The 27,632-nt window shown below is 48.7% G+C and overlaps 1 protein-coding gene across 1 annotated transcript in view; it reads right to left on the reverse strand.

Annotated features, from left to right (window-relative positions):
* Positions 1 to 26,875, reverse strand: part of LOC131267361 (uncharacterized) — a 40,902-nt gene extending 14,027 nt beyond the window's left edge. The window contains exon 1 of the mRNA XM_058270225.1: positions 24,853 to 26,875. Coding sequence (XP_058126208.1) covers positions 24,853 to 26,875 — 2,023 coding nt within the window. The remainder of the gene's footprint in view (positions 1 to 24,852) is intronic.
* Between the last annotated feature and the right edge of the window lie 757 nt (positions 26,876 to 27,632).

A 27,632-nucleotide genomic window follows, 5' to 3' on the forward strand; every position in this document is an offset into this window, starting at 1 on the left:
GGTTGGCTAGCGGGCTCCCAAAGCAAGGACTCATATATCCATGGAATCTACCGAGGTCTGCGATGTTCTTTTCCGTGCCTTTCCTTTAGATCTTTCTACCCTCGAGGGGTGGGAGCGAGTGAAAGCACGTCAGGCGAGGTTGTGTGTTGTTGAATGTTTTGACGGTTCACCGAGGCTCGGCGTGGCGTGTTTTGGAAACGGTATCCCCACGTGTTCGCGTGAGCCAGCGATCATAACGCGTTGGGGTGTGTCGAGGCGCATCCAGCCTCGCTGCTTCGCCCAGCATTCGGTAGGCGGGTGGAGTCGTCGTTCATCCAACGCCAAATGTTGACGACGTGAATTATTATGTTTCAACACCCGTGCCGCTCCATCGTCGTTTCTATCTATACTATGTTTCGTCAACAACGCTCGAGAGGCCACCCCCTGATCGCTTTCTTCCCGAACGCTCTCTTGACACCACTCCGTCGTCGCGATCCCTTAGTTTGGAGTTTGATGAACCCTCCACGCCACGGTACGCCTCGCAGTGTGTGTTTCTACCTCTCTCCTTCGAACCTCTGGAAGTGCTGGGATGGCGTCACTGCACCGTTGCATTTCTAGGTTAGATCGACGGCGCCGATCGCACCGATCACCAGAAAGATGGATACATTCCTGACGTTGTTGGACGGCTGGACGGTAGAAGCTCTGAAGGAAGTCGTCAATTTACAGACTGAAACGCTGGATCGAATGGAACTGTGCCAAATGATCGACTCCTTGGAGAAGTTATGCGAATCTCTCACAATTGCTGTCATTCTACTTCAATACCTTGCTTACATAACGGCCTGTCAGCCGACTAGAGACCCGAAAGAAGTTCCTGCGAAACGGAAACGATCGTAGGTGAATAATAGAAAAGGCAGCCTAATCATAACTTTCAGCACAGCCGTGAAAACGTAAACCAAACCCAAATCCGTTCCGTATCCCCGCGGGACGCAGGCGTTCATTGATTAAGCCGTCGTAAATCCCGCCGGAAAACCCATGGCAAGCAGATTCCATTTACGACACCGCATGCACGGCGCGCGCGATAAAACCCCGAAATCAAAGGCATCACAGTAGGCTCCCCTTGAAGGTAAACCGCGGGGTTGTTAGGTTTTGGTTAGTGTGCGAATTATTTATTGCTGGAACTTCGAACCTTTCGCAGCGTCGATTAATACAGCAACACCAAAGCAAACTGTTGGTGAGAGTAGTGAAGCAATCAGGTATTATTTATTTTATGTTTTACATGTGAAAGATCGTTTTCATTTCGTTCCACAGGCTCATGCTGATTAATGGCATATGCACAATTGAGCAGTTGCTGGGATTGGGCAGAATTTTTATTTCTTTCAACAGTCAAACTAACGGTGGTGTTCTGAAGCTTTGCAGATGTGATTTGAGAATGTGATAACAATTTTGAACATCGAACAACCAGCCTCCTGGAGTCGCTCTTCCTATCCACACTAAGAATGTTTACGAAACGGCATTCCCATCGCGACATTGACACCCTTGGCATCGGAAACAACGCAACGGGACCCGGCTATAACAATATGCAGACTTTATCCACCCCGGTCTCTTGATAGGGCTGCAGATAATCGAACACTGATACGGGGTTTATGGACCGGTAACAAGGATTCCTGCGCTGGCATGTTTTACGACGTGCAAAAACGACACCGGTATGACCGTGGCGATAACGAACATCTCGATTCGGGGGAGAGATATTCATAGACCCGCGAGCTGTCGGCCATACGCTGGAGGCGTACGCCATTGCCGGCGGAAACTGACGTTCTCCAACGCACCGGAACCAGACCCTGAGTTGGGGCGTCCGTCTCGCAAGGAGCGAACGAACGAACGGTCGAACAAATGGAGGTAACAACCAATAATCATCATCTTGCCGGTTCGTATGTGAAATGGCACTGCTCTACCTCGGGAATCGTCTGGAAGTCAGACAGGCAACACCCGATAACAGTACTTTAACGGCCCCTTAAACTGGGGCCTCCGGTTCGGAATTGGTTTGTTTGGCTCAGTTTACGGTCGTTTCGTTACGTCCGCGTAACACTGACGCACGTGGAGCGATCGGGAGCGATCGAGCGTTCTGGAGCGAAGCACCAAGTTGAGTTTTGGGAAGTGGCCGAAGCCCGGAGCGAACGTCCAAAAGGCCCAAATGGTGGTTGAGTGATTGTGACAAATTAGAGTCAATTTTGGGGATGGATTTGAAACTGGGTCATATACGCCGTTTGCCGAAAACTGGGCCGTAAGGTGAACGCGGGCGACACCTCGTCGGTTTGGGGAAGTTCCAAACAAATTGTCTTAATGGTCGCCGTTGTCGTAAACCTGATTCGTATAAAAATCTGAACGAGCCATATTTTATCGCTCCGAGGACATCCGAGCTGGTTCGGAGATAAACGATTCTGCGTCAGATCGAATCAGTGAAGAGATGACAAAATAGGTCTGTCGTTTGGGTCCCCACCTGCTTAAGACTGTAGGCACAAATTCTACCTAGCTCCTTCTTTCGTGAGTCTTTGTAGATCTGAAGTTTGGGGAATTCAATCCAACTTCGTTTCCCGTTAGCTCGGCAGCTGTTGACGGTATTCGGTAACTTTGTCTCTGGCCCACTGACTCCGAAGTGAACGCGGCGCGTGCACTGGACTGATTAATGTGCTACCCCGTTCGCATTGTTTCCGCCGGGATGATAAAACTTTCTCTCTAACCGACCGACCGTCGTTTTGTCACGTTGATTAGGTCACACATCTTGAGTCCGCGCTTCAAAAGAGACGCACGTTTGCCCTAGAATACCTTCCGATGATTTTTCTTCGTCGAAGATCCACGCGGAACTCCCGCGCGTCTTCCATTTAATCGATTCCCTACGGTCCAGTTGGCGCAGATACGGATCACTTTCTGCGTTTCCCAGTTTCCCGGCACGGCTTTTGGCGAGAAAATTGACTCACTTTTCCGACCTGATTCTACCGCCAGCTCCACGGCACACACGTTTCGTCACAGCTAATGAAGTTAGCCGGTCGCGTTACTTACTCGGGGAGAGAGATTTTGTGGAAACCCGAAAACCAGCGCCACTCTCGGCTGCGGACGCACGGATTATTCACGGACCTTCGGTCATCCGCAAACAGTCGGTGTGTACTGTACGCCACCGATGAGTTTTACAGAGCGCGGACAGCCCTTGCCCGGTTCGGCAAAAAGGGAAAACTAATAGGCAACCAGAGCGGCCGATGGAGAAGATTAATGGCGTTGCCCGCGTTTCATTGAACGGGCAAAACGTAGGGAGTGAGGCGCACGCTGGACATTATCATAAATTTTGGAGCACCTTCGCCCGGGAGGAAGGAAAAATTACCTCCACGGAGGAAAATGGGTAATGGCGGGCGCGCTAGTTCACGCTTCCCCATCGACGCATGGGGTAAATTAATAATCCTCTCCAGGTTGGTGAAATACGTTTGTGTTTTCATGCACACTACTGCCGCTTTCACCGTGCTTTGTTCGGATGCACTAGACACAGGTTTGTTTTCTTGTCTCTTCAGACCGATCGGAAGCTATCAATAGGACACGACACAAGACATAACCTAAAACAAAGAAGTCACCGAATGAACCTAGAAACCTTCATCTCAGGCCAACCCGAACCCATTCGAGGAAACGGTGCACGAACTATCACGCGGGCATGATCACGTGCGTGGAGGACTTGAAGCCTAAAATCAAGGTCAGGGTTTTTCGAGCATCACATTTAGCATAATGTACCTATATGCATGAGCATTTGAAAAGAAATGGACTGCCGAACCTTGCGATAGATTTTAAAGGTCCAACTTCCAGATAGACTGTAGCCTTGTCTTTGACATTGGACCTCCCCCGCCGGGTGGTCTATCTCTTCCAAACAGTAGAAAACAAAATTCGTGTAAATTTAATTCAAAAGACCAGCAATTAACTGTTTCGCGTCAGCATGTTCCAACTTCGCTGGGAACAACGTTGCGGAACCACAACCGCATCGCTTGGGCGAAACATTGAACATCGATCCGCTTTCGCAACCGCTCTCCTTCTCTGTTTCGCTCGAAACTGTGTGTTTGTGTTTTAATTCCGGAACAGAACAGTTAGACGTAGAATAACTAGACACCGTGGCCCTCCCCAGGGGTTTACCAAGGGTGCTTTCCTTCTCTCCAAAAGGTACCTTCTTGTAGGGAAACCCGGAGGAGATGGTGAAGACGGTAGCGGACGACAATTGGGCACCGTTTGTTTCGTGTTGTGACTCGGCAGTGAAGGAATTAGAAGAATTCATATTTTCCCAAAATTCTCACCTTTCAACGAGTGAACGAGTTACAGCAGCGAAGATTAACGAAGATATTAACACACGACACAGTGGCAGATAATGGACTCTCGGACGATGTTCCTGGTAGGAGATCCATCATAGGTCATTTAATTTCCCTCCTTCCTTTTGTTTTTCGCTGGACCACACGTGAACATGTTGGAAGAACGGCGTTCGGTTGTAAAGAACGTGGTGCTGTATTTCAGCCTCGAGGGAACTCTTTGATTGCTTTCAACTCAATTACTCCGGAGGAAAGAATAGGAACGTCTAATCCAGCCTCTCCTCCGAAACGTTCCGTTCTACTGCACAGCGTTACCCGACGGCGGTGGTTCCGGTTTTCCAGTTCTTCGGCTAGCCGAAGGTGTTGAAAAACGTGCTTTCAAAAAATAGATCCATCCCTGCGTCGAGCGCTCAGTATTTGGGTCAGTAGTCAGAACGGTTCTGGTGCCGCGGGCCAGATTATTTGGGAAATGCGAGAAAATGGCAAACGGGATACACTTCCATTACGCTCCAAGGTGGAGAGATTCAATTTGAAATTAACGGTCTTTTGTTCGAGGGTGGCCTGAAGTGTTTGGCCTCAAGATCACTACGGAACGGCTTTCTTTTTCGCCTCTCCGTTGCATTAAATACTTGCCTGGTGACCTGTGTGGTGCAGTTTGACTCGAAAGTGTCTTGCCTGCAGGTGTTATGTTTGTCACACACTCACCTCAGGTTCGAGAAGGGCTTGGGGAGCCCACTTCTATTTCAATTAACCAACTACACTTCATCCGTGGTGGGTCGCCATTCACACGGGATTCGTTAATTTCACAGCCTCCTGAGTCGGAGGATGTCGCATTTGGCAAGCCCATCGGGTGAGAAACCATGAGTTGACACTTTTGGGCCTCGGTATACCCTAAAACTCAAGAAAGAGGTTGGGAAGAGGGAATTAGAGGTGGTGTACACCCTTCTGCAACAACGATGCCTGTCTGGTCGCGGGTTAAATATGGGTCATGCGCCTTTTGAGAAGGAGTATGAATTATTTATTGCTTAAGCCTAGCGCGTGTCTGCTCGGACGGCCTACACTCCGAAGGAATATGTTCGAACACCCATTTTTGACACATTGAATGGGCTTTTGGGCTTGAGCAAACACACACCGCAGCACACCCAACACCGGAGTGCGAGATTTAGGGTGGACAGAACAACATTCGTTTCTTTTTCTCGTTGCATTGTTATGGCGTCGGTTCCTTTACTTCTTCTTGGGTTCTCCAGTCCTCATCTTTCGCGTCTGTTGCTTTAATCCATTATCCAACCTGATCTCGTTGAAAGTAAAGTCACTGAGGTGAGATGACCGCGCTAGGGACCCTGCGTGAACCCTTTTGGAGTACCGACGAGACTCCGCGGTCGGAATTTAGGATAAGCAACTGTAGTTTTCCCAGCATTCCAACCTTTTTCCTCCCGCCCACCGTTGGTCCCGGTGTGTGTGTGTCCGGTTTAATCGCGCAAGATTGTATACCGCAGAAACCGCAAAACCTGCGAACCCCCTTTAGGAGCCTGAAGCCACCGCGCACTCTCGGGACAAACTTGTTTCGGTTCGGTGGACGCCCGGACGATGGTGGAGCCTCATTCTGAGGTGCAAGCGTGCGTTACATCACAAGATCGCGGTTTCTGCGGATTATGTGACCGACATTCCTCCCGTGCGCCTGAAGTCTCCCCGGATTGAGGTTAGTAAAATTGTGCAGCCACAGCGAATTTAGGACACGCAGGTCCAGAGACTCCTCACATCTCTTTAGCGATGGAGAGTGTCCCTATTTAGAGCCGGTTCGATCCCTCTCTGTAGAGCCGTTCGTCATATGTTAATTATCGTTATTAGTACTAGGCTGGGTCGGTTTGGAGGAATCAGGCTCGAATGACTCCAATGATGGTCAGGCAGCTATCAAAGGCTCCCCAGCATCTCTGCGGAGCCATTTATTATCCATTTACATTTATGACATGATGAGATGGGCAATTAAAAGCAATGAAATTGTTTTCCGAACGCAGAGGCGAAGTTCCGCGCTGAAAGAGTCAACAAAGGCGAATGAGTTTCGTCATCCTTGAACTCACTGACACCTTCTTAAAATTGGATGACTCTGTGTGTTTGTGTTCATATCTGAGACTGACAGCAGGTGTCCGGAATTCTTCCACACACAATCTTCGGTTTGCTACAGGAATCAATTGAGGAACACCTCCGGTGGTCATCGGAACCCAACTGTGTGTAGAAGTCCAATCCCTTCCGATCGGATCCTACCAAACACGATTGTGAAGGCTAGACAGAGAACCTACACCGGTGTTGATCGGTTGATCGAGATTTTGCGAGTCCTCGCGAAGACGCAAGAAGATATCGGAGAGCTCAAGATGCCAGCACGTTCCACTCATAACCTGTGCCATCGAACGGTGTGCACGCACGATCGCGGCCAGCCATAGCCGTTATTGATTCCCCTGCTCATGGTCAGCTCGTCGAGGGCGACCGTCTTGTGGTGCACCTCGCTGAAAGGAGGTTGACGACGTGGAAATCCTGCAATGACTGAGGAATGGGAAGCCGACAAAAGGATCGACTCGGCATTCCACCGCGCTGACGGTTGTGGAATCGCTCGGGAGGATCCGCGGACTGGCAAGGCAAACTTCAGTTGACTTCATATCAGTCAAATCAATCTTCATTGGCTCGTCTTAAGCGACCGGGCGTCGCAGGTGACGTCCGTGGTCGATTTTGTGGCAGGTTTCGTTCAGTTCTTCTTCTCTTCTCGATCTTGTGCGTCGGGCATCATGATCGCGTGCGATCGCGTTCATTCCCCGCTCCCCTTGGGAGTTGTCCGGGACTTTAGAAGAGCATCGCCGATGGAAAATATCGCGTGTGTGCGTTTGTGCTTCGAGACAGAAAGGGCATAAGAATAAAGAAAAACCACAGCAAGAATCTTCCAACACTGGCAACGCATCTGAAGAATGCAATTTGGTTTCTTGTTTTGTGCCGCCGACCAACCGACGCGACTCCAACAGTAAAAAGATAAACGATCTTCCAGCATCCAAACGTAGAGTCGCGCGAGAGATTAGACTGGAGGTCTCCAGAGATCTCTAGTGTGTCTCTCTGACCGGTTTCGTTTTTCGCTCGATTTTTGATTGACGTGCGGACCCCTCGAGGGATTTATGGGTACTTGAGTTCTAAACGGGCGACTACGCAGAACAAAAGTACAAAACGATCCGATGCGCTCCCAACGGCTTGCACACTATATTTAGAAGTGCACCAGCGTGGATCCCCCATGAATAGTGATAGACCCGAGTCGAGTCGACTCGGAACGGGACCATCGAGACTCGCATGATTGATGGCCTCGCTGATCGTAGATAAGCCACGCGGTGATAAGGGAGAGTGTTTTATTTTTAGCGCAAAAAGTTGTCATTATTTTGCGATCAATCAAACTCTCTCGGTACGGCCGCGGGAAAAGTGAAAGAAGAAAAGGAAAACAAACACGCCAGAATATGAAACATCTTCGGGAAGATTGAAGTGTTGTATCCAATCGAGGGAAAACGGTTTGAGGAAAAAAGGAAGATATAGAACAAGCGAGAGAGAGAGAGCGTCATCTGGGGAGCTGTAATTGGTAATGATTGGATTTTAATTGATAAGGATCGTGCGAAACCTATACGCTACAGGATTGCGGGCATTCCTGATGGTAATCACATTATTTCAAGAACAATCAACATCGATCGGACAGTGTGGTAATATTTATAAGCGCTATTCTCCTTCGTTACATGAAAGTTTTCCATTCCATTTGCTTGTTTGACATCACACTTGACGAGGATCGTTCGATTATCACCTTTTGTGTTATTTTTTCACAAATTGTTTTCTTCTTAACTGTTTATGACACATTCCAAGAATTTCTACCCATGAGTGTGTTTTTTAGATCCTATGAAACGCTACTCGGTACAACATCACTCGCTAACGGTGGAAAACAATCCAAAGTTCATTGGTCTAGCTCAATAAAATGCTCAACATTAAGGATGAGATCATGTGAGCGAGTGCTATTAAATGTCGCCACGAATGGCCGGTTCCGGTTGCATCGGCTTCAAACGAAACTGTAAACGGTTGTCGTCTGATTTGAATAATAACCACACTTGGCGTAGCTATCATTACCATTAATTGTTAATGAATAACTTTTCGTCCCTTTCCTTCACACAGCATGTGTTTTCTTTCGTTTGTGCGTTCCTTGTCTATTCCGTGGTACCAGCATCCTTGATAAGGACGGAGCCACCGCGATTAATTAAAAGAGTAATTATTAGCGACGGAATTGACTGGCGATTATTTTTACTGCGTTTGTACAAGGTGGCTTCACCGAAATCGAACGATATTCTCTTCATTCCCTCGGCGACCGTCATGGTGGAGCAAACACAAGAAACGCCCACCGGTCACCGCAGGAAGCGATCGGATCCGTTTAATGAACCAGTAAGCTACCGTGAGGCCTCGCTCGAGTAATGATTTGCCTTTATAGCACCGAAGCAACAGAGCTTCTCAGCCGTCGAAGCGCTGATAAATCTTCCGATTGTTCTGCAAATATTGCACCATTCCGGGGTTTCGCCGGAGTCGGGATAGAACCCCGTGAGCTAGAACCCTGTTTACCCTAACGAGCCGCCCGGTTCAGCCTTGTGTGTGTGTGTGTGTGTGTGTGTGTGTGAGTGGGAATAGATACCTTCGGTGCAATAAATTGATACCATTAAATATTTATTGCTTCCCGTCCTCGAGGCAGCATCGGGCGTAGGCGCTGATCGATCTATCTGCGTTTGGGTTGGAAAAAGTGGAAAACTTTATGATTCATTTGGAGTGGAGCCGGCTTTGGGAGCTGCACGAACCCCATGGTGCATGGTGGGATGGACAAAAGTGACAAACTGCTGTCAAGGCGAGATCAATCTGACAGCCATTGCTTCGGGACTGCACACATCCGGCCGGCAGATGGCGTCGCGTGCAGCCTTAGCAGGGAAGGGGAGTGACGCTAAAAATAGACCACCTCAAGCCACATACACACACCGGTTGGTAACGAGTTCAGTTCTTTTTCCGCTCCCCACAAGCGAGCGCTCGATTTACAATTCAATGTACCGCCACGAGGGTGAGCACGATCGAGAACCTTTCCTCCCTCGAGGGCCTTCTCCTATCGGATGGTAAATTATGCCAATCGGAAAACAATTGTTTATTTATGCGCCTGCGCTTGCGGCGAAGTCCGATTGCCCAGTCTAAGTTCCGTCGCGACTAAAGACTTCTGCTGGTGCGCCGCAGCTAGACGAGCGGTTCCAGTTGGTGCTGGTACTATCGTTCTAACCATCTTCCCGATCAGCGCAGAAGGCAAACTCGAGGAAAGTGCAGGTTAAACGGTCCCAGAACCTGGTACGACAGTCTCGTCCACGATTGTTTATTGAAATAAATTTCAATACTAAATGCTGCGCCTAGTTCTAGTCCCTCCACAAACCGGGGCCTTTTCCTTCCCAACGCACTCCTCGGGAACGGTGATTTGCGTTTTGATTTATTAATAACAAATTGTTGTCGAAAAGGGAATTCATCTTCGTCAAGCGGGTCTACACTTTGGGCTGGAAGGAGGGGAATAAGGTAGGGTGCGCCGGCGAGAAATGGCACGGGTTGCATTCCTGCAGTTTCTGTGGCGAGTCAGTTCGGTTTTTTTATTTGGTTTCGTGGTTTCGGGTTGTCGATCCGGTTTGTTTTTCCTAGCTTTTGAGCCGGACTTTGAAGTTTTGGACACACGTGTTTCGAGCTGACCGGTCGCCGTGCGGTCCTGGGGTGGAAATAGAAACCGGTTCAACACCGGGGTCTCTCTTTGCCCTTGCGGTTTGATTGATCGAAAACGATAAATTTCAATTAATCCCACCAGCGCCCAACTGTTGCGCTAGCCCTCGCTAGAACCTGGTAGCTATTTTTGCTAGCCCCCTTTTTAGTGGGAGGGGAGGGTGAGTAACCGGGAGGCAGTGGAGGAGTGTGGCTAGAAACACCTCGGGAGAACGGACCACATTCCTGCGGAGTTTCACTTCGACACAATTTCGGAGTACATGAACCAATTCCCCAAGCCTAGCCAAGATCATACGGCCGAAGATCAGTTTGAAACGAAAGCATATGGTATCAGATCGAACACCGCCAATGCGGGAAGAATTGGTTTCGATCGATTGCTTAAGATAAGTACCAGCAATGTTATTATCGCACACCAGAAAGGTGGGAAAGAATTTGGAAGAAGCTTGCATCGAAACTCACAAAACATCGACACAATGTTATGCCGAACGTCAGCGTCTCTGAGGTACAAAGGCCGGTCTAAAGCTACCACAACTATGGCGCAGGTCAAGGGAGTCGCACAATTCTTGTAGGTTTCGTCCAGTAGCACCTATTTTACTTAGCTCCACAACCGTTTAATTAACCACAGCGAATGATACCCTCTGTTCGGTACAACGACCGACGACCGCCGCCTATTGATCGTTCCATCCAAAGGTTCGTGGAGTTTATGCGGCTTTCAATTGATTCGAAAAACGCCGAAATCATTTCCACTTTATGTTAAGAAGCTTCCTCACTTCCGGTGCGGTCTAAGATCTGGCCAATATAATAGCAAGCTATAGCAAACGACTACAGCGACACGGCGTACAAAGCAGTAATAGCTGCGGTTTCTTACCAAGTCCTTCTCTCTGGCTGACTTTTCATTTCAAATGACCAAAGAGGAGACACAGGTCGGTTTGAACAAAACCACGGGTGGTTTTAAATGACGAAAAACCGCAAAAAAATCGCCGCCTTCATCACCGAAAACCGTCGACGTATGTACAGAACTCCCACTGGGGGGAAGATGTACCCATTGTTCTGGAACCGCTCCATCCGTCGAGGCGAACGATCGGTGTGAACGTGCATAACAGGAGGCTTTACTTGGACCCAATCAAAGCAGCGTTTGCTACTCGCGCTAAATCCTTCCGAAACTCTCAGAACGATCTCGTTAGGCAGTTCAATAGCCAAATACAGCAAACCGACCTTCCTTCTTTAGGGTAGAATATTGGAGAAGTGTGATCACGATCTCTCGACGTCTCGCTCGACGAAGGTGAAGACATGGAGATGAATTCTCCACCACCTAGTTCCCATCGCAGACGGGGTCTTCCTGCAAGCTGTCGTAAGTGACGTGACTTCTTAAAGGCAGAACGGTGGGTGGCTAAAGCGTAGGATCTAGTCAAGACACCAGACGCTCCCGGTCGATCCCGGCCGCGTTCCCCATTCACTTTCCAACACCTTTGCAGTTGATTAAGCATTTACTTCGCGAGTCGCCGAGTGCCAGTGAAATCAGCGAAACTGAACTGGCGGCAATTCTGAAACGCGAGCTTCTTGGCAGAGTTCGAGACCCGCAGCTTACTGGAGCTTGAAGAAGTTTCGGTTGATTCCCTTTTCGACACCCGCGGGACGCTTCAAATGCTATATAATCTGGATCGACTTACGTTCTCCCGTAGTTCAAGTTCAGGGATATGGACTTCCCTTTCCCGGGTCCATTGAAATCGGCCAGTATTCTTGGCGGCGGAAACTATCTCACTCTTTCTCTTGCCTTTTCTCGATTTCTTCTAACAGGTGTGGCTTAACCAAACCATGCAACCTACAAACGCTCTCTGCATGGCAGGTATTCTGGTGGGAACAGGTGTGAAATGTTTGTGAGCGCTATTCATTAGGGTTGTTTACCCAGACGCGGTTCCGCCAATTTCTAAGCAATTGGTTCTGGCACAGGCTTTTGCCAGTTTCCAAGCCTTTTTTTCCTCCACCAGTGTTAGAGGAGTCGTTTACCGCAAGACCTCCACTTGACAGCGAGATCGTTGATCGTGCCCTTATCAAATGCCTGCGCACAAGCGGGAAAAAGGGAAAGGAAGAAAATCGTTTGGTAATCGAGCGATTCTACGTTTGATTTGTGCCTTGCTTGTGATCTTCTGGTGCTTGTGAAAGTGAAAAAACGTTTCTGAACCAGTTGTCTATCCCTCTGGATGATGGGTAAGTCAGTTCCTTCCTGATACCGCAGCGAATCGTGAGGGCAAGCAATAACCTTAAACTATAAGCAGTTGTATTTGTTCAGGTGCATCTTCTAGGTCGTTCGCGTGCCATGGTTGACGTGGAAGACACATGGTTCTCACAAATATGCCATCCCACGATTCCATTACGACGTCCACCTTTGCTGGATAAAGGAAGATTAGACCACAGCAGGTAACAAGCACCGAGTTACCCGTTCCGGTGAGTTCAATGCATCCGGCAATTGCGCGAGTCCGTAGTCGCAAAGTTCCATTTGCTGTATAAAATACTGCTTGAATCTGGGGCATAAATATGGGCCCTCCTTTTTTTCAGCTACGGGTCTCTTCCACGATACGTGTACCCATTCCCTGTTCGGATCGTAGAACTGGGAGTGAGCCGGGCGGACGGGAGTTAATAATTTTAATATTTATTAATTAATTTACATGCCCCACTCGACTTGGAGCACGCGAGTGCGTTCCGCTTTCGACGAAGGCGAAGCAGACGATCGCCGTTGTATGTCGTTGCGAGCACAGTTACACGGACCGCACCGAGGGATCGTAGGACGTATCGGGCGTCGGGAGTAAAATAGTAAACATTGTCATTGCGCATATTGGATGACTTCGTCCGGATAAACCTGTTACGGTAACGGGTAGGGAGCGACTGAACCGACGACGGTTGCCGCTCGTGGGAAGAGCGTTTTGACTGAGCACGCATTGAATATATTAATTGATAGGAGGGAGCGGAGTCTAGTTGCTCGAAGCTCCACCAGAACTCCCTACTCAAGGGACGTACCAAGGGTTTTGTCCAATGTCGTTAACCGAACGGCTTCCGCTGTTTAGAAAATAGAAATTAGTTCCCTCTGAGGTGGAGAAAAGAGCTGAAAAGGAAAACCGTCCATCGACTGCAGGGGTCTGCGATCGATCGGGCGATCCGGTGAATGAGCCACAAGCACCCCGACTCACAACCAGCAATTTCTTCAACATGGAAGCTAACTGTTCCATTTGTAACTGTTTTTATGTCCGCGGAGGACGGCGCGCGCGAAGGGTTGGCTGTGTTTTTCTAGTCTCTGCATGACTTCCAGAACTCCGGACGCTCTGGGGAAGGGGGATGTCTACGATGTGGCTCAGTGCAGCTGACCAGCAGCAAAACCACTCCACACCCGGTGGACTGATAGGAGGTAATATCCGTAATCATTGTTTGTGGTTTTTCGGATTGTTAGTAAGCGAAGTAAGCGCTTGTTTTTCCTTCACCTGGCCAGATGGAACCCTTCTTTCTCTCGGTGGCGGTATCTAGAGAGGCCAGATTTCGATCTGGAGGGCTCTCGAGAAGTTGAGAACCATTTGCCTGTTCCCCTCAGCGTGGCGTTACCGGGAGGTGGTTTGTTTACATAACCTCATCAATCACACACTATCGTGGATGGATGGCGCAATCTGGCGTCAGCTTGATTCGGTGGCCTACAAAACGGTCGTACCGAGGTCGGTCGAGCTGTGCGAACGGTACATCCGGTGCGGATTTTTCCGCTGACCATCCGATCGAACGCAGGAGGAGAGTTATTTAAATTATTAATCCAGCTCATACTCCCAGGGTCTACGATTGGGATCTCGATCGGCCTCGATTGAGCCGCTAGTTACTGACGCCCTTACTCAAGTCTGGAGATGGAATAATGGTCTTGCCTAGAATGATTGCCTCTCTGCCGATGGTCAGACCGTTTGGTGTTTTCGTGAGCTAATGGTTGCGTATGTTGGTTTCTAGGTCAGAACTAAGAACCAAGAATAGCTTGACGTTATGATGATTGAGCGATACTCTCGTAACGGCATATGCGAGAATTGGTAGCATTGGGCTCAGAATTGAGACCGCAAGCTCCAGATTTCTTCAGTCTTTCGTTCTGTTTCCAGTTCTAGCAACTCTGCAAAAGTGGTACATATTCGAATCGGAGCCGAAACAATTGGATCGAAACTGATCGCTAATTAAAATCGCACCAACGGTTTGCCGCCGCGGAATGAATGTTAGATTGAAAAGGAATTATGAATAACTCAGGAGCTCGAGCATGGGATATTGGACGGTGGTTGAACACCCACTCCATACTGTCATTTGTTGCCAAGCGACTTACTACTCCTAGAATATCTTGAAAGCGATTGCTACATCCCCGGGGATTGCACTTAATTGCGTCGATTTATGAAACCGGGAGCAAAGACGGGTGGGAAAGGAAAAATATGATCGCAATTGGTGATCGCCAGAGAACATTTTCATTTCATTCGAGACCCACTCGCCCTCGTCGACGCCACATATGTCGTGCGGTGGTAGCATAAATGAGCAATACTGGTCGTTCGGTATTACCCGAAGGTAGATTGGCTTGCCGCACTGAAAACAATTTCATTCTCTTCGCACCTCACATTGATCGGTTGCGTGACGATCATGTTAAGTTCAGTTTTCTTTTCCACCGACCGAAAGGTGCGAATAGGCAAAGCAAGGTAGCATCGTACACCTTGTCCACCAGATTGCAACCGTCGAAAGGCTCTTCGAATGGAGGTTCTACCCCATGCCAGTTGGTAAAAAGAATAACACGAGAGAAAGAAAAAGAGTATCCGAAGGACGTCGATCGAATGTGACGAAGCGCACGCCGACCCGCGCCGGAAAATATTGATCTTAAATATGGTTCTACGTTTATGGGCATCATTGGGTGATTGGATTGCAGCATCGTTAGCTACGCCCCGACAAGCAACTGTTGCACTGGCCCTTTTGATTACTGTGCGGAAAGAAGAGGGGGGTGTTAAAGAAGAAGGGTGTCGGTTAATGAATACACCTGTATCATGCAGAATTGAGCGACCAGTTTTTTCCTCCGCGTGCAAGTTTCTGGATGATTCCAGAGTGTAATTTGTTTCTTCCCCTCTCTGTACTTTTAAATCATTTTAAAGGAAAGTGTTTTATGCTAAAATACTTCATAATATGAATCTGTCAAAGGAAGTATAAAAGAACGGTTTAAACACATTGATTTGAATAATTTTAATACCGTCCTTTTATATTATTTCTATTTCATTCCATTTCTAATCTATAAATTGATTATGGGTCTACTCTTTTCCTGGCTCAACGTATCCTTCCGCTACCCTCATCAACATTCTGTTGGCCTACGAGGTGCGCAAGCAAGCACGATGACACTCTCAGGTGTCGCTCGATGGCCTGGAAAGTGAAAAACAAGAACGAAAAACATGCTTGCATGCTAGTGGTGTGATAAAAACGACTTCTACACGCCCCGGGACGGCTGAACGGCTACCATCCGAAGGGACCTCCAATTGTCATCCAGTACAGGGTTGTTCTTTTCTCTTCTTCCCTTTCCTTTCTTCCCGTCTCCGATCAACTCTCTCTACCGTGGAAAAGGGGAAGGATCTCAGGTAGCTTCTTGTTGGTTTGCGATGTAGTAGCTTCGTTGTCTAGATTCATGCCCCCGGGAGAGCATTTGCTATTTTCTTGCAGAAAATACACACACACACACAGGCATATAATCAAGCCCTTGGCCCTACCGCGTGAATGCGCAAATGTTCGCGCAAATCAATTGTGTGTATACACAATTATTTATTCGTTTTCTCACAATCAGCGCTAAATCAGTTTTTCAAACATTTCCCCCGACGCCGTTCCAACCCCTTGCCAGATGGGGATTTGTTGCAATTTTTTGCCTTACACCCTGAATGGAAAAACTAGATGTAACCCCCCGTTTCCCCTTCTTTTAGACTCGATTTCCCTCTGCGGACAGTTTTCCGTTTTGAGCCACCGAGCCGATTCGCTCTCGAGCAGAGTTTGGTTCTTGCGTTTGCCACCGTCCCCTCCAGTCGTTCGTACCCCTTTTGGGAGGAGTAAATTAAATAAATTAAATATTGTGTCGCACAATCGTCGTCGTCGTTGTCGGCGAGGAAAATATTTCTGGACCGCGTTGTCCTGGCGTGTTCCCAGCGCATTCCGGGCTCCTGCTGGATAATGAGGAGGAAAATCAGGAGCCCGACAGTCGGAGGGGGCGATGGGGGTGCGAAATGGTCGCTTTTTATTGCACATGCACGACTCTGGTTTGTTTTTTTTCCAGCTTGTTTGTGTTTATTCGAGCGCGTATTTTCTTTTATTCGCGCAATATCCCTCCTTCAAGCGTATCGAATCGTCTTCGTCGCGGCAATAATGGCCACAGCCGATGTTGTCCCGATGCAGGCTACGATCACATCCTCTGTCTTCGTGCCGGACCAAAGAAATGTATCTGATCGTGGAGAGTCGGAGGACGAAGAGACAAGACAAAAAGAAGGAAATCTCTTTTCCGCTACGATAACGAAGACCAGTGGTGAGTGGGTGGAGATGCAGGGTACAAAAGGAGAGTAAAGGAGAAAAACATCCTTCCAGAACCATATCAAACCGAATCCGTGGTTTCATGCGGCAGATTCGTTGCCTATTTATGTATACACAGCGATATTTATGCGTCCCGACTGGGATCGGATGTTGTCTTTGGCGTCGTTATCGGAAAGACACTCTCGGGTCGGTGGACAAGCAGTGGACGTTCGATTTTATTCTCTTCCTCCCATTCGTACCTCTGGCTCCTTTCCCGGTATGAAATCGCGAGCAGCACGATCATCTTCTCTGCACGATCGGTTCTTTTTACAACATTCCCGCGCACGGCATGTACATTACCCTCGAGCGGAAGGCCTGGAATGTTCTGGCTCGAATTCAATCCAACTTGCCAAAGGGACACTGGATGTTGTCGTCGTCGTGTTCGAGTCGGCTCGCGATCCCCTTCTAAGGGATGGGCAAAAGTTTTCACTTTATTTGCTCGCATCGATCGAACGAGAACTTATCGGAACACATAGATTTCCGTACGATAAGGGTTTGAACGTATGTTTGGTTTTCGCTTGCTTGCTTTTGCCAACGGAATATTCGAATTAATTGCCTGTGAATCTGCCAGCTCAAGCACGGCCTTATTTGGCATACCCATCGATCCCGAGACAGCTCGGTTAAAAATGTACTCTCCGTTGCCCATTGCTATAATGTTTGGTATGCAATTTTTACTGCAGCGAAAGAATGCCAAGACGCTATGAGGTCGAACAGTGCCAAGTGTAACACCTACGAACGATGGGTGATTTCTTTTCCCGGGACGAACAAATCGTACTATTTGCTTACTCCATACGCAGGATAAAGAGTCATTCGGATTTTCTCTCAATATTTAACAAGCAACACTCCAATGATCGAGATTGAATAAATTTAGCAATGCTCTACCTAGACATTTACACGAATTAGTTATCTTTCGGCTCATTTATCTTTCCCCGCCAAGCTACATTTTTTTCGATTTCAACCACTAGAAAAGCAACATTGTTGCCTTGAACAAAGTCTCAACCAGGTTCGTTTCTGATCTGTTTATAAAACCTTTTCACGGATTTGTACCAATTCTTCAGTTTGTGATTTCGAGGTCGACTAGCTTCAATCGGACAAGACAACCGTCTCTTTGGGTAAAGAGAGGTCGGAGAAAGGGAGTGAGATGCGCAAAATATCGCGCCCACTCACAACATCATTTCACGGTTTCATCTTCACTTCGATGGTTATTATCTCTTCATGAAAACAAATAGTTTATTTTTCAAGCTCCTGCTTTATTCTCTCGTTCGAATGCAGGGGTTCGTCGCTTTAACCCTCGCTGGCACAAGTCTTTCGTCTTTTCCACGTGTTGTCTGTTGGTTGGGAGCTCTTTTATGCCTTTTCCCACCCCTTGCCAACCCGTTTGGGCTGGTGGAACAATTAACAACACTTGATCGTGTTCTCCGCAGCTCGGCTCAAGCCTCTTGTCCTCTCCCCTCTCCTACCCCATTTTCCTAGTAGAATTGGACTCTGTTTTTTATTATCAGCTTTCCAGCGGCTCCTATCGCCGTTGCTTTTGTCGACCTGGCTGTCGATGGCTTCTTTTCCCAAACCCGCCACGCCACCCCCTCACTTTGCCTGTTTACAGAACTCTCGTTTGGTTCTTACGGAGGAAATATGTTCGTTTCCAATGAGTTTCCTTTTTTCCCTCTTGCATCCGTATTCGTCCCTTACCAGATCACACTTTTGTTCTTCCCAGCACAATGCACACCTTAATGATGATTCCGAGGGCTACAAATGGTCCGACCGACCTACCCGATGGCTTGTTTGCTTTGTCGTGCAACGTACGAGGGATGAAACCGAAATCGAGCAGTTCAAAGATCTCGAAGGAAGATGCGGAGAGGACGCCTTAAACGGTAGCAACCTCCTTGGTGGCTTGATAAGCTTTTTCTTGTGGTGTGGTTTCCCTTTTTCTCCAAATCACAGATGAGTGCCGAGGAGTTCTAATTAATCGTTCTGCTTGTCATGTTCTTTTCCTTGCGGCCGCACTGTTTACTTCTTTAGTGGCAATAAAAACTTGGGATAGGTTTTGCCGGTGTTTTATGACGAGCTTATTACCGACTTGAATAGGTTGATCCATTTTCATGACGTGCGAGCCTCCTGAGCCGCCTTTCGGTGAGGGTATAATTTTTCATTGTCGTTATAAAGCAAACTGAATAATTAAATATTTTGAGATCAATGGAAAATCTCTGGTCTTTTTCTAGAAAAGTTGGTTAGTTAGGTTTGTCGTTCTTGTGGAAAACATTTCATTCTTTGGAATAGTTTTATTCGTAGAAAGCACACCATTTCCATCATGCTTCAAAAGCGACCGCGGGGATAAAATGGGTAGAAGGCAAGTGTTTAGTCGGATTTTCCTTGCCACCCGGCCGCTCGTCACTTGTTGAAAGCTCTCTTCTTCCCGCTTTTCTTTCCTCTTTTACGCCACGAGCCTGTCAGCTCGCCGCCGGTTGTAACAAATTTCATCTCATTGTTTGGCGTGCAATGGTGCAAAAAACTCTCTCTCCCTCCCTCCCTCGTCCTACCCCATCAACCCACCCGCTTTTCCGTGGTCACGGTGTGGTATCGATCGACGGTTACGTGCGGCGACGTCACAGTGTGCAAGCCTCCTCGCGCGAAGAGCACGCTTTTCTTTGCAATTTTCCTCGCTTGGAGTTTTCCAGTTATGTTACGATTAATTGCTCAGCGCCTGGTTATTTGTTGCGCTACCCCTCCTACCCCTCGGCAAGCGTTCCGCGGCGAGGCGTTATCTTCCCTTCTTTCACTTCCATGTTACGATCGGAGTTAAAAATCGACCAGCTGATGCTGACGATTGCCGACGACGATGTTTATTAGTAGCACCACGTTCGCCAGCATTTGAACGAAAACGTTGTATCCAAGCGGGAACGTAACGTGGTGGCGGGTTTTGCTTGAGGGAGCGGAGGGTGTAGAAATAAAAAGGAAAAGCTGTCCACGAAACACGCAGAAACCATTTCGAAATTGCCCCTCCATGCATGGATAAGGGAGATAGGGTGGTCAGCAGGAATGCCACCCACTCTCACCCGCACACCAACACTCGTGGCTTTCGCTGAAAATTCGTCTGTCAATTTCGCTATCACATTCAGGTTCACCAGCTGCGCTCAATGTTCGCCCACAAACAGATCGTGCTTCGGAAGACTTTAAAAGGTTTATCAAAGTGTCCCCAAAATTCGGTTCGGTGACCACCCATTGCGAAATGGTTGACAACGGTGTCAGGTACCGTTACTTCCTCGAGGCCAAGCCCACCATCTTGGTAGAAGAATCGGAACTACGAGAAGGATTAAGAACAAACAAGCAAGTGAGAAACAATCTCCTTTATTGCGTTGGGAAGGCTTGAGTGCGAACTTAAAAACTTTGTTCACAACTCCTAGCAACAGCGCACGAAGGACTGTAAGGGTTAGGATATAACAATTCCAATCTAGTTTTGGCCAGATTGAGGAATCGTTAAAAGTCGGACGATTTTTGTTCCTTCCTTTCTTTCATTCAATTCCTCACTTCTCAACGCAACCCAATCAATCAGCCTTCTATCAGCGGAGTCTTAATGTGGGAACAAACAAGATCCACTTTTGCGAGAAGGGATGGAATGCGAGGCATTGAAAGGGGTATAATCAATCGTATGTCAACCCGAGTTGGAAGGTAGGATCTTTGAAACCGGAGTCAAGGTGGACCATCGGGTTACATCGGAGTTGAGCGTCTATTTATCAGCATGCCACTCTTAACACCTCGTTTTTCTTACGCACGAGATACCAAATCGAATGGAGTGCAATGGCCGGGGATCTTGATTTCAATCCATCGTGAAAATATGGCTCACCAGATGAAACCGATTGCAAAAAGACACGGTAAGATTAGGAATGTTTGAAAAGTATCTGGAATTAAATAGAATACAATTCATTTACCGACAAATCAAGCAAATAATCAACCTCTCTTATGCCTCTCTGGATGTTTAATCAGAAATAACTCCATTGCGGAGACCTTCTTGCAAGCAATGTTCACGAAAGAACACGAATGAATGAAAAACAGGAAACCGGTGGTCAGCACTTTCCGGGACCCAGCGTATGATAATAAAATCAGTGAAAATTACACCAATATCAATTATCGTAATGAGTGCACATTAAGCACCATTAATTACGACTGCGGTTTTTCCTCCCTGGTCCTGATATCTTGGCACGTTCGGCCTAGAATCGATTCCTAACCAATGCTCGATCGGATCGCCGGGCAAGAACGGGCCTTTGCTTTCGAAGAGCAAGCTCATTCTGCCAGGGAAAAGGGCAAGAAAGTAGTAAATTTCTGGATAATGCCAATTTGCTCTTTTTAAATTTTCTTCAATGCCTTGCAACGTCCTTTGGACCGATCATGATCGCACGTATTCTGGATGTAATTTGCGGTGGTAATAATTTCCCAAATTTAATTATACACATACTTTTCGTGGACTTCGGAGGTGCGAGCCACTTTTGGAACATGCTTTTGATTGAACGAAAAAGAAGAAAAACAAAATAGACGAAACAAGCAAAGGGAATCCAACTCTGTCATATCAGAGATCCTCTGGCATGATTGGCAAAAATTGGTTTAACCTCAAATTACTACCTTTGAGTAAACTGCATTTGAAGATTGATGAATCGAAGTAGATAAGAAGCTTATTTTATTTAGAACCTGGGTTCAACTCGGCAAAAAAAGTGACAAAATCAACCCAGCCAACCCGGTAATTAAACCAAGAGCTTAAGAAAGTATAAGAAGAGATCTTTCGAGTTGAAAAGATTTGAGAGATTTGTTTTCTTAATCATACATAAATGTACATGGCGAATATGTTTCATACATGGAACTCATTTTGAAGTTTTCAAAAGAAATATGATAATTTTTCCAACTTCGTTCAGTTTGCTCAAAGAGTACAAAAAACATGTAATTTGATGATACTTTATTTTCCTGACCCACTTCCATCTCTTTGGGGTGCAGTAGGATTGGCTTTCTTCTTCTAAATCAAATCACCAATTATGAGTTATGAGGCAGGAGTCGGCAAGTTCACTGAATTCGATTCAACACAGTATTGCAGCACACTTCGGACGATAATGATTCGATTAACGGATGTATTGTTTTCCGTTTGCGCCGTTCGGTTCGGAGTAGGTTAATGCGGTCAGAATTGCTAACTACAAGCCTGTTGCATCAAACCCCTCACCCGTTTCGACCCCCTCGAGCATCTTCGCGATCGCGTAACATCATCGTTTTGTCATTCATTAAATTCGCGAAACATTCCGCCCCTCGCAATCTGGGGTTTTTGGCAGATGCGTCACAATCGGTGGCTTGCATCTGAGGCTGGTGATTTTTTGTCTCATTTTGCGGTTCAGTTTCGGGGCTGTTTACCCCTCCCGATGGAGTACCACACCCTGTTACCACACCGACCCGGTCGAAACGGCCGAAGATTTGGGCGAGAGAAATTTTCACTTAATTTAATTTTGATTACCATTTTCTTTTCTTTTCCCCGGCGGCGAGCTACTGTCAGCGAGATCGTTTTTCTTTTCTTTTCCCACAAAAGGCATACCTAGAGTGTCCGATACATATGGAGAGAGAGACGAGGAAAAGAAGCACGCACGGCATTCGATCGTTCCGCGCTGATCAGCTGATTTAACTGTGATCTAATTTCCCTGCGCTCGTGGCCATTTTCGTCGGCTACCATTTCATACGGCGCTCGATCGTCGCCAAGCGCCAAGCTTTCCCGCCACGTTGACGAGCGGGAACATTTGGTAACAATTTTTGTTTTCTCCGCCTGGCGGGTTTTTCTCCGTCGCGCGGAATGCGAAGAAAGCGTTTAATTTCGGTCGGGAAGGGAAATGCGAGGAACTAATGTGTGGAACGGGTAGAAAGAAAATGGTGCATTTGGGTTTTTAGAGAAGGCCCCATGTGGAAATTATGAAAGTGCTAGGCGAGAACGGAGGCGATCGGATCGCAGAAGGAAGAAAGAAACCCAGATCGTACGGCAACGAAAAATATGAATTAAAATAAAAGCTTTACATCGGAAATCTGCAAGTTTGCAAATGAACGATGGCGATCACTGAAACAAGCGTAAAAGCATCGAAATTCTAACGTCATAATTCGGATCTCGGTTTGGTTAGAAAATCAAATTAATAATTTTCAAGCATAGATTGACCAATCTTGCCGTCCGTGAACTGGCGATCAAAGGCGATCCTCCTTTCTTTACCACTTTACGACCCTCGGAGGACCATCGGCTGACTCCTTTCGCCTGAGAATCATGGCTTAAAAGTTTCCTCCCCACATTAACGACCAAACGCTACGCATTCGTCCCCACCGAGTCGACATCCTTATCTTTCGCAAAACGTGGGGATGGCGAGATTGAGTTTCCAGTTTTATGTTATTCGAAGAATTGTTAACTCATTCACCATTTCCGAGGGAAAACGCCCACTCCAGCGCTTAATATTTCCCTCCTCCATTACTTGCAGCGTTTGAATGTTGAATCATTTATTGTTTCTGTTGCCTTTTTTCGCGTCTGTAACGCCGAGAAGATACCTGAATTCGCGTTCGCCAAGAAGATCATGCTTCGCGCGACTGTATCTCATTTCGGGGGGCACTTTTCGTTATGCTGCAGGTTCGATCCTTTTCAGATCGCTTGTCCTCGGCGATCAGCCAACCCTTACGAAAGCCCGGAGTCTTTCCACGCCCCGAGTGTGGAGCCACCCGCTTTTATCATCCACAAATGTTACTGCAAAGTGTTTTAGTTTTTGTTTCCCTGTTTCGTTCTTGCTCTTTTGAGCTCTTCCTTTTTGTGTCTTTTTAGTTTTGTCAATCCCCTTTTGCAGCTCGTTTTGTGTCTGCGCCGAAACTTAACTGAATCGTTCGCTGCCGGTTGCTAATAAAATTTTCAACCATGGGCAAGAAAACATCAGCTTCTTTGCGCATCCTTCTCGGGCATCCTTGAGGAATCCGACCCGAATCCGACATCGCGCCAAAAATGGAAGAAACACTGGGCGGCTAAAACCTTTTAGTTGCCATTTTCTGCTTTCATCCTTCGCGCAAAGGTGGTAAAGTCTTGGTTCTCTTTGGTAGGATTAGGCTTTTGCAAGGATTAAAGATCGCCATTAGCGGGAAGGATCTTCAGTGGATCTTTCGCTTGCGGCGAGTGAGAATATCAAATTATTTTGATTTATTTCCAAGACAAAACCAATTACCGAACGATGAAAACCATCTTCATTCAGGAATTTTTGTATTTCCCAGCTACGAATTGAGAGAAGCGGTTGGAAAACATTTACTTGCGTTCATACGTTTGGTTTTATTTATGTCGAAATTTGTTTACTATGAATATTTTTAAAAAACTTAATAAAACACCTATTATCACACATTTGATATGACCTCTGAAGGCCTATCCTCTCTACGTCACACTAAACATCTCGCTAATGGGAAGTGAGAGCGTCGCGGAGAAATTATTTTCCAGCTCATTATGCATCGAATCAGCAGGTGCACTTTCACAACTCTGCGCGCCCGGGTGCATCTCATTTCCATATCAATATCCCACGCTAATCAAGCAGATTTACTCATACGGTTGATTGCAGTGCGAAAGGTAAAAGAAAGAAGAAAGAAGAGGGACGGTAAACAGTTTCTGCGCGATCAAGCAAAGGTTCGCCAACAGGCGTTTGATCATAATCTTATGTAAAACCGTACACGACACACACATACACACAAACTCCCGCGCAAGCAAATATACAGGCACGAAGGTAAAGTGTGAACTAACAAGCAGCATGGACCAGATTTTTGCCAAATCCGCAGCGCCGGAATTTGGCTCGACTTTGCGAAAGCAAAGGGAACGAAAAGTAAATCGATTATTGTAAGATCCAAAACCTGTATATGCGAACACACATAATTGAACACAAACACGCACATTCACACACGAAGGTTGAGTCAAGTTCGCCGTGATCGCACCCTTCTTGTATCTAACCTAACAAAAACCTCGAATTTGCACACAATAACACTGGTTGGAACTGTACAACAGCTTGGTTCTGGTACGTAGGAGAGGAACGTAACGAAAGTAAAACCTTCGACGCAAACGCGGATGACCTCATCCGGAGGTGACACTTTGGGAGGACACGAAGAAGGTTCGGCAGGCGGGACTTCGGAGCAGCGGGGAACTTACCTCCGCCAAGCGTTGCGACGGCCTGGTGCTTGGTGGTGGTGGTGGCCGTCCCGACCATCTGGCCGCTGGCGGTCTGGAGCGTGGGCGACGGTCCCATGACGCCGTACTTGATGGGCTTGAAGTGGAAGAAGGAGGGCGAGTAGCCGGAGCCGGCCCGGCTGAGCGAGCTGAAGCGCTCCTCCCGATCCTCCACGTACAGACCCTCCTTGCCCATGGCGGCCAGCTGGCGGCCCTTGGGCATGAACATCACCAGGAACACGGTGGACGAGGTGGCGACGAGGCCGAACGCGAGGCAGGCGTCCCGGTGCCGGTCGGCGACGGCCAGCCCGCACAGGGTCCAGCCGAGCCAGATCGGGATGATGCCCCCGATCGCGAGCCCGATGTACGTCGCCTCGCGGTAGTTGTCGCGGATGCCGCGCGATTTGATCGCCAGGATGGCGACGAACACGATCAGGAAGACGATGTAGATGAGCGAGAGCAGCAGCTCCGAGAAGGGCGTGTGGCAGAGGGGGATGGTGGTGGTGGTGGTGATGGTGGCGCTGTTGGGATGGGCCGTCGAGAGGTCGCCCGCGGCCAGCAGGAGGTGATAGCGGCTCGAGATGGCAGAACCTGGAGCCTGGCCCACTCCTGCGACTGGACCCGCGGCCACGGAGACGCTGTCGACGCTGGGAGGCGATGTCAGCAGCCACTGACCACCGACGGCCACCTGGATGAGGACGGCGAACAGAAGTAGCAGGCCCTGGTAGGGCGCCGGAAGGTAAACGCCGCCGTTCAGGCTGATGAGGAACACGCACTTGACGAGCAGTGAGGCGAAGACCAGCGCGAACGCAACCCCGGCTCCGAAGCGCATAGTGGCGCAGGATAGGACCGTCGGGTTGACGGTGAGTACCGCGGCCAGCCCAGAGCAGGCAAACAGTCCCAGCAGCAGCATCTGGCCGAGGAAGAGATGTCGGCGACTGGGGGACGTGCGCCACGCCTTGCACAGCACGAACACCTCGAACGCGGCCATCATGAGCATGGACAGCGAGGCCAGTACCAACACCGGCACGACCCACGGTTCCTTACGCAGGCCGCTCGCGTAGCCCGCTCCGGCCGCTGCCGCTCCCGTCGACACGATCGTCGGAGGGGTGGCGGTAGCGCGGGGTCCAGCAACCAGCAACGGGGGTGAGGGAGGGTTCCGCGCCGCCAGGATGACGCCGCCCGGACGGACGGTGGTGGAACGGGACGCGGCAGAGGCCGCCGTCGATGGCACTACGAAGAACTCGGTCGACATCTCGAGCCGATGCGCCTGCGCGGAAGACGCATTGTTGATGCTGACGCTGGTGTCTTCCGCCTGCACCACACTCTCCCCTCGCACACCCTCACCAACGACACTACCCTCGTGGACGGCCGCTTCCGCGTAATAGTCACCCGCACCAACACCGACACCAACACCTCCCGCATGGCGGCTATTGGACGAATCCGCGTGCCCTACACTCGCCTGCACGTCCTCAACCTGCTCGTCCTCTTCGAGGTTCACAGGCTCTTCTTCGTCTTCTTCTTCCTCCTCCTCCACTTCCTCTTCCACTTCCTCGTGCGCGAGGTCCTGCGACACTCCACCCCGTGCGCCGGTAGCACTTCGCGAGCTCACCACCATCACGTCACTTCGCTTGATGTCATTGTCGTTCGACTGGATCGGGGAGTGCACCAGGCCACCCGATGGACCAGAGGCACGTCCCAGGAACTGACCTCGCGCTTGCCTTTTCGGAGGACTCACTGCCACCGACGGTACCGACACACCCGGAGCGGGCCCGGGCCCAACACGCGGCGACAAGCGATCACCGAACTTGGGCAGATTCAGCAGCGCCCGATGGTGGTTGTTACTCTCGGCCGCCTCCAGATCGGCCTCGGCACTGTTTCTCGGTTGCTGGGCCGAACTGCTGCTGCTGCTGCTGCTATGCGCCAAACACCGATAGTGCACCAACGTGGCCCAAACCAACGCTATCGCTAGCACGAGCGACGACCGTTTCGGTCGACGAGCCATACCGGACTGACGGACGCAACTGTACTGGCGATCATGGCGTTGATCGCACACGCCCCAACCGACACAACGGGAACTCACCTATGGTGGCGAGAGAGAAGAGAGGGAAACGCTACGCGAGCGAACCGAGAGAAAGAGTGCCGGTGCGCTCGCCGTTCTCGGAACGCGATCAATGACTGTTTGAGCGAAGTTCAAGTGCAGAATGGAACTCACAAGTCGAAGGCGCCCCCGCCTCGTGCACTCTCTTCTGCCGGGGTTTCGTCAGAAGAGAGAAATGCACGCGCTTGAAACGAAAACAATCATCGTGATCGATGATGATCATCGCGCGTGTGCATTTCCCCTTCTTTTGAAACGAGCCTTATTTGATGACGACCGTTCGTCGATCTTACGGCACTCAATAGCTGTACGTTCCCCTGTTTTTGCGTTTTGCGAGCCTACAAGACCCACATGTGTGTATTTTTTTTTTGGTTTTGTGAAAGAACCCGCCATAAAACGGAGAGGAAACGAAGTTTTTTCTTTCACTTCGAATTGCCGGTGCCATAAACTCGCTTTGCTGCGATGTTTTGGCCCCGCAATGGAATGTCGGCGGTTGTTGTTATGATGATTGTACGCTGGACATTTCGCAATAGGGATGCGCACTGATTTGATTGCATCGCCGTGCCATAACGGCACGATCGCGCTGGAACCCGACCCATTGAGTGCTTTATGGTGGTGAGGGTTCATAAATGTTTCTCAATTAGATAATCGCAATTACCGGCGC

This window comes from Anopheles coustani, chromosome 3, assembly GCF_943734705.1.
Source record: "Anopheles coustani chromosome 3, idAnoCousDA_361_x.2, whole genome shotgun sequence".
Lineage (NCBI taxonomy): Eukaryota > Metazoa > Arthropoda > Insecta > Diptera > Culicidae > Anopheles > Anopheles coustani.